The following is a 7966-nucleotide window of genomic DNA, read 5'->3' on the forward strand; positions in this document are numbered from 1 at the left end:
AAGTTGTATATATTTTTTTTAATAAATCAAATTTCTTACGAGTAAATGAATAGTGAGACCAGTTTATTTCATGAGACCTATACAGATACAGAGTTGTTTATTAAACATTATACAACTTTACATGTATTGCAATATTTTCATTGCAACAATGTAACATGAAAACCAAGCAAGCACGCATTAAAACGACAACGAGGCCAGAAATTGTAGGTCCAAACCCTCAGAGACAGGTGGGTCTACACTAAAGACAGAGTGAGTGAGTGAGTGAGTGAGTGTACTAGTCGAGGTAAAATGCAACGAATTCAGAATCATCAATGAACCACTTGTACGGATTACACCAAATCGCTTGGTACTATGGGGACCGTGTACCACATCATCATACATGGGGTGGGGTCACAGTGCTAGCCTAGCCACTATGGAAGGCAAAGCAATATAGATAAAACAGAATATTTATTCTTCAACGATCTTGCTCTAGAATAGGACAACAGGACAAAAAACAGCCATTGCCCAATTCGACTCACTTTTTTGAGCTTATCGAGGAGGAAGAAGAGACCCGGGTATACGCATAGTCCTGAAATTCAAAACTCTTTTGCATTATGTGGTTGTGCCTTTTTGCACAAGAAAAACATGTGCATTTGATCTTCACAGTATGGCTAACAGTAATTCCTAAATTGAATTCTCAAAAAACCATTAAAAAATTGTAGTAAAACTGGATTAAAAAAAAAAGAAAAAGAGGTGTGGCTTCTCAACAAATGCTCCTGTAGCAATGGTAGAACTAGTGGTTTTTTACATTATAACGCTCTATATTCTCTTCTTAATCTGAGGGTTTTGGTAATATGTTGGACATTCCTGAGAAGATGTGTCCTCTCTGGTGCGGTAACCTGTTAACCAACATATCTTTGTGGATGAGAGGTTCAGAAGATCGACTTACATGAGGTGTAATCCCCAGAAGTGCCTGTTTCTCTCTGAAGGACGCCCAAGTGACAATGTAGAGACCAGCAATGATCAGAATCCCACCTAAAACGCTGTGACCGCATGTTAAAAACACCCAGTTAGATTTCATTTCTATACAATATCTTGGAATCTAAGTTAACAAATTTCAGATTTTTTTTCCACTCAAAATATTATTTCAAATAAAGTAAGATACATATCCGGCTAAGCCTGTAAATATAAATCATTGTACTAGTATATTGCATTTTATGATTTGTAAAATTAAGCATCTTAGATAGCATTATGTCAAAGATCAACAACTAGAATAATTAAGTGCACAAACAATTGTGATGAGAGTGATAGGACCAAAACCTTCCCAAATAGATAGGGCTCCCAAGGAAAATTCTGGACAAGAAGGCAGAGGCAGCAGGTTGAAGTGGGTTGTATGTAGCAACCAAAGCTGGCCCCAAGATCTTATTGCACCATGTAAGAAGTCCATAATTAAGTGCAGATGCAATAGTGCCCTGAAATGGAGTCACAAAGCAATTAATTCGTTTTTCATCATTTTTCTGTTCCTGACTAATGAATACAAGAACACTAATTACCAATTCTAAAGTTTTTCATTTACAGACATATCCACTGTAGATCAACTAGGACCAAAACAATATGTGCACATATAACAAAGCACAAACTTTGAAGAGTTATTTGGTAAAATTTTGTAATTGTGATAACATAGTAATTCACAGCTTTCTTTAACGGTGCTGTCTTTAAGAAATTTATAGACATCACTTTTCTCTCTCAATAATTTGAGTTGAAGGGAAATGTTCTAAAAGGGTCAGATTATGGGGTTTAACCGTAAGTTTTGTATTGTTGACTATGTTTTGCTTCTTTTTTAGAACTTAGGTGATGTGCTCCTAAATGGATGGGGGAAAGTATATTTTAAATGAGCTCAAGATCCAGAGAATTCTTTAAAATCATAAGAAATAAATCAAAAACAAAAATGTCAACAGGGAACTTACAGCATATATTACAGCTAAAACCTCAGACTGTGTTAGAGCCCAGTCTGTTGATTCGTTGGTCAGAAAGAATGATGTCACCACCATCAACAAAGTACCAAAGAAGTATGAATATGCAGTGACTGATATGTTTGCAGGATACTTTTTCAAAAGTGGAGCCTGGAAGTATTACAGAAGAGCAAGTTAAGTAAAGACATCAAAGCTTAAGGTCTCCATGATGAACACAAATGAGAGATCAAATTAACAAAAATTTCTATGAAACCTTCAAATACTAGGCAAATGCAAGATCAATATTGAATATCTCAAGTGTTTGTAACAATAAAAAACAAATTTTACTAGATCAACAATAAATGAAAAACCATTAAACACTTTTCCTGTCCTTTAAAAATTGCACTGCAAATTTATAACGTGAAACCTACTATAATTAAGCTTAATTTTGGCTTTTCAAATGATACTTGATTACCCTCCTTAAAGAACGAAGAAAAAAAAAGGAACAACTTCTCAGCAAAAAAGTCTCTAGCAGAAAGCATAAAAGAGGCTCCCTTCCACTTCAGATTCACTTAGAAATTCAACATTAACAACTTTATCTCATTTCTTTATTTCAACCAGTGAATTTCAGTCATGTACCTGAATGGCCAGAAATGCAGCCATGCACATGCAGTTTCCAATTAAGCACAAAACTCCAAGGTGAAAATGATCAAGCCCAAACTCTAAAAAACTAGACATTAGCCATCCGACAGGTTCAGGTTGACCTCTGGCAATTATTTCACTTTGTGCTGAAAATTCAGGCTCCATATTTCCTATCAAAGCCCGACCACGGTAGAAACACATAAATACAGCACCAGAAACACAAATGAGAGTGCCTCCAATCTTCGCCTGACCTTCAGTCCTGAGCAAGTTCACTCGTTCTGTACTGCATAAATAAGGTATACATATGGTATGCTATTAGACACCAGGATAAACAGCATCCATTCAAACACAATGGCGAGTAACTCCTGTCATTCTACATAGATACAATATGAACAAATTCCAAATAAAATAAAGATTCAAATTCTAGAATTTCAAACTGACCCCATTAGGACTGCCAAGATGAATGTAAATACTGGAATGGTAGGTTGTATGGCAGCAGCATAAGTTGGATTTGTGTATCCAAGACCAATTAGAAATAAAAGCTGGTTTCCAAATATCCTGGTTGAATTAAAGGAAAATAAAATTATATGAACCGACAAATAATACATGCTGTGAGAATTTATAGATAAACACTGAAAATAAGATTAGAATACAGTGACTTACCCAGTTAACCCAAGAAAAAAGAATGTTAGGAGAAGATGTTTATTCAATGGTGGTCGAATCCGCCTACACAGAGGAGACATGAAATATTACATTTGCAACATTTAATAAATTGACCAATGACAATAATATAATAAGAAACCTTGCAACTTGCAAAATGTCAACATGGAAGCACTATTAAAAAGCACTTAAGGGCACCCATCATTGAGCCCCTTTGGCAATCAAGCACAAGCACAATATAGATTGAAAGATCAGCCACTTAAGCAAATATAGATTGGTAGAAGGATGGGAATGATCCCACATACTGAGACCAACTTAACTGAATCCCCCAAAACATATTCCACAGAGTGATTTCACAAACAACTCCTCGCTATAAATAGTGCATTAGCACATTAAGTTGTCATCATTCTCACAAATAAAAGGCCAATTCCAACTTTTGATCAAAATAATGAAAGAATCTTGACATATTTTACAAAGAAGGGAAAAGGTGTAAAGTAGTAGTATTCCAAGGAATATTAACTATAAAGCTATTTTATCACTTTGGACTTTATGAAATATATAGACATATATGACTTTGCTCAACATAGAAGATGCTCCAGAAGCAAACCTAAAACAACAATAGCATAACTGAACTTTAAGCAATTTCAAATTAGTTCAGCAATATCACAAAAATAAACCAATAAACACAATCAGCGTGTACAAAAATGCGTATCTGAAACACGGATTTCAGGGTCGAATCTATTGTATTAGAAACAAAACCGATCCACAGTTTGAAGTATGAGAAGACCCCACATAAACATTTCTTGGTTCCAATTTAAATGAAATCCTTCATGTGATATCAACACACGCCCATCTAACAGTGATTGAATAAAACAGGTACCGAACGGACAAATAATTAAACGTCAAAAGAGGGAATCTTGAATTGAATTTACCCTAATCAAAATCGAAAGAATGATTCACCATTTGAAGCAAGAAAACATTTATAGAAAATCTTGAATACGAAAGAAAGAAAGTGTTACTTTTCTCTGAAATAGGCGACGGGAGCTAGAATTGAAAGAGCAAGGAGGTCGCGGAAGACGCAGAAGACGAGCTGATTGACTCCAACGTTGAGGGCTACTTTGGTAATTACATGGTAACCTCCATTGAAGAGCTGAATCAGCGTCATGGCAGCATGCGCCTTCCACAAATCACCACCTCCCGCCACGACCGCCGTAACTGCCGCCATCTCTACCTTCCAAGAGAGCTCCCCCGGTGAGGGGAAGAAGAGAGAATTTGACCAATGGAGTTCGGTGAATCAGTGGTTGAAAGGTCACGCTTCCTCTTGGTAGAGCTAATGGTTCTGCTTTGCCTTCGATTTCAACCTAACTCTCTCTCCTCTTATACAAAGAGAATGTTATAACATAGATAAGTACGACGTCAAAGGAAACCAAAAACCATAATAACGATCTCTCTCGTCTTCTTCCTTCTCAGCTCCTTTTTTCTCATTCTTTTTTTTTCACTCTTTTTTTTTTTTTTAAATAATTAATAAATATATAAATAAATAAAATTGTTAGTGTTTACAAGTGGCTTCTTAAATTATTTGATTTTTTAATATTTTTTTTTTTTTCTGGGAACAAAATTGTATGGTATAAATTTCTTTTTTTTTTTTTTTTTGAGTGAATGGTATATATTTCTTTTAATTGTATGGTAAATATACCCATATGTGAGTCGTTTAATGACTTTTGTCTTGATTACATTATAAAATCTTGTAATTTAAGTAGTTTTAAAAGATGATTCCTTTTTTGTCAAAAAAAAGAAAAGAAAAGATGATTCACTTTATATAATGTAAATTTGGAAAGTTGTTGAGGAATTATAAAATTGTATCTTCATTTTTTATTTTATTATCTATTTTATTAAAAAAATTAATGACAATGATATCTTAACACAATATATACTATACTAATGTGGCATGTTTTACCAAGGGATTACACTTTTTTTTTTTTGCAGCAAGGGATTACACTTTTTTGTTGGTTCAATGTATTTAAGCAAAATACAAATTTAGATCTTCTATTATGAATAATGGTAATGTAGTATTTTAAAATTATCAAATTTTAGCTTTCCAAAACTCATAACAAGATTAGTACTTTGATTAGCATGTCGGGAGGACATGTGGGGTAATTATGTGAATTATATTATTATACAATTGTGTATGCATGATTATGTGTATTAAATGTGTTTAAAAACCCATTTTTGTTAAAAATATGCATTTTTGTAATTTTGACCCGTTGATGATATATTTGTAATTTATGTATTATGTGTTTGGGATTGCATTATTATGTGGATTTATGTGCTATTTTCGACATGAGTGGATCATTTCAAGCAGTTTAGCAGAAAAATCACATGCCCCGCTCGAGTCGAGCCTAGGGGTATTTTAGGAATTTTGCATATTTTTTGAATTATTGGTAAATGAAATGAATTTGTGGAATACTTATCTTTGGTGGATAAGTGGATTAAATTTGGAGATTAATAGTGTAATTAGATTTTTAGGCAAATGACCAAAATGCCATTGGGGTTAGTTTTGAGGTTAAGTTAATGTGAGGGTAAAATGGTCATTTGACCAATAAGTAGATGAATTTGGCTAAGTTTTGGATTGCAGCTGCCATACACGTTTGGGACCCCTTTCCTCTTTTGCTAGTTTTCTCCTTTCTCTTTCACAAGGGTTTACTCAAGTTCTAAGGGATCAATCCATGAAGTTTGAGGTGTTCTAGTGAAGATTCAAGCCTTCAAAGTGGCATTAGGAGCTGCCAAGGTCATCAGTAAGCTAGGATTTTTTAAAAACATTCAGAGAGGTAAGCTTATTTTCTTCTCTCATTTGCTTTAAGTTTGTGGTATTTTTCATGTTCTTGAAAATTTGGGGGTTTGCTCAATTTTCGAATCTTGGAGCTCCAGGTTGTTGGGTTGGGTGATTTGATGATAGGACTGATTTGTTAACTGTTTTAGATGTTTAATTGTTGCTGGATTTCTGAAACTAAGGTAGAATTTTTGGATTGGGAGCAAAAGTTTGAGTTTAGAACTCAAAGTTCCAATTCATGTGTTTGATTGGGATTTGTGGATTGGTTGGGGTTTAGATGATGTATAAAGTGTGTGGTATGTGCCTTTAGGTTTGAATTTTGAGTTTCTGCATTTTAAAGTCGAATTTTGGGGTTTTGGGGTCGGATTGGTGCTTTGAAATCGCAGGTCTCAATTTGGGGAAGAACACAAAATTCTGGGCGCGATTTGAGTTTCTAGGGACCTAGAGCGACCGTGCTAGTGTCCCAGAGCCCAAGTAATTTTGGATTCAATTTTGGGTTTCCAGGCCACCAGCGCAACCACGCCAAGTGGCCCGAAAATGCAATTTTCTGATTTTTGGGCATTAGGCTCGGTGCTTCAAGGATCTGATTTGGGGACCCACTTGGAGGCTTAGAGGACGATTCCATTACCCAGTTGAATGGAATTGGAAGTCCCAATAACTAGGGTTTAGTTTTGGAACCCGTGATTGAACTTAGTCCCTAATAAGCGTACCATTTATGTTGTAACTAGGGTTTCCGCAGAACTCGGGAAAAGGATCGCACTCGAAGTCGCTTCGTCTACAGCACAGGACTCGAGGTAAGAAAAGTTAGCATTTGCATGTAGAGCAGGCATTGGCCCTATTGTATCCAGAAACAATTACGATTGTATAATATTGAAATGAGCTAGGATTGTGTATCCTTATTGTATATTTGTTTGTTATGCTTATTAGTGACTGATTGGGTTATAAGTATGCGATTATTATCGTAAGCCTAGTGCCGGGAGACGCACTTTGCTCAGTAAGTATGCAGTTATAACTGTAAGCTTAGTGTCGGGAGACGCACTTTACTAGGCATCAACCGTACATATAGTACTTGGTGATGCAAATTACTTGGTATGGTTGGTATTGAATGTCTATATGGTTATTGAATATATATGACTATGACTTTTGAGTTATGCGAATTGTTATTCTTATGACTGCCATATATGTGATATGATTTATTATTCATATGAAATGTTATATATACATGTTGTCATTATTATGTATGTCTTGTGGAAATTTTTTTGTTGGGTCTTGGCTCACGAGTGTTATATGGTGCAAGTAAGGGCAAGGGAAATGTTGACCAACTATGAGTTAGAGGGCATTAGAGCAGCGCTTACATGTGTCGGCATGCTCGACTGCCACGGTCGGGGTGTTTTGTGGGACTTAGAGCATAAAAGTCCAATTTTGTCGCTTAGGCCGACTATTTTGTATATCTTGAATGTAATTGTATTTCGATAAACATTTTTGGGATCCCTTGTAAATGTTTAAAGTTTTAATAAAAAGTTTATACCTTTTAACCCAAAATTGTGTGGGATAGAGTAACGGTCCTGAATTAGTAGGACGTTACAAAAATGGTACTTTCGTCTCAAAATCAATCAAAAAATTTATTTTATTTATAAGTAACTAAAATATTTTTTTAAGAAAAATACACTAATAGGTATATTATTTTAATTGGTCCAAATTAAAAATTTTCTAAAAAAATTGATTTTAAAAATACAAAAATAATTAAAAAAAATTTGACGAAAAAATGAAGATAAAACAAATTAAATTTTAAAAAAGAAAAAAAAAATCTTTCTCCATTGTGAAGACCTATAACAATTCCCTTTCAATTAAATATCGAGCATCATATATTTTAATTATTTTTAAATTAAAATATGTATGGTAT

At 34.5% G+C, this 7966-nt stretch overlaps 1 protein-coding gene across 5 annotated transcripts; it reads right to left on the reverse strand.

The window, feature by feature from the left end:
* Positions 1-289: 289 nt before the first annotated feature.
* On the reverse strand, positions 290-4713 carry LOC133797706 (WAT1-related protein At4g19185-like). 5 transcript variants are annotated; one of them, XM_062235715.1, is made up of 8 exons: positions 4253-4711; positions 3237-3299; positions 3015-3131; positions 2571-2856; positions 1947-2102; positions 1300-1451; positions 929-1014; positions 290-568 (listed from the first exon to the last, which is right to left on the reverse strand). In XM_062235715.1, coding segments are annotated over exons 1-8 (1068 nt in total). In that variant the 5' UTR covers positions 4459-4711; the 3' UTR covers positions 290-566. The 5 variants fall into 5 exon arrangements, with proteins under 5 accessions (XP_062091699.1, XP_062091697.1, XP_062091698.1 ...); XM_062235713.1 differs by having other exon boundaries at positions 929-1022; positions 4253-4709; XM_062235714.1 differs by lacking the exon at positions 290-568 and having other exon boundaries at positions 570-1014; positions 4253-4710.
* Positions 4714-7966: the final 3253 nt, after the last annotated feature.

This window comes from Humulus lupulus, chromosome 8 (assembly GCF_963169125.1).
Source record: "Humulus lupulus chromosome 8, drHumLupu1.1, whole genome shotgun sequence".
Taxonomy (NCBI): domain Eukaryota; kingdom Viridiplantae; phylum Streptophyta; class Magnoliopsida; order Rosales; family Cannabaceae; genus Humulus; species Humulus lupulus.

Excerpts from the sequence above, each read along its gene's own strand:
- LOC133797706 (XM_062235712.1), bottom strand. The coding sequence starts at position 4,458 with ATGGCGGCAGTTACGGCGGTCGTGGCGGGAGGTGGTGATTTGTGGAAG. Across the intron at positions 3,132-3,236 it reads TTTTTTCTTGGGTTAACTGG|GATATTTGGAAACCAGCTTT; the intron begins GTAAGTCACTGT and ends TAATTCAACCAG. Across the intron at positions 2,857-3,014 it reads ATCTTGGCAGTCCTAATGGG|TACAGAACGAGTGAACTTGC; the intron begins GTCAGTTTGAAA and ends TTATTTATGCAG.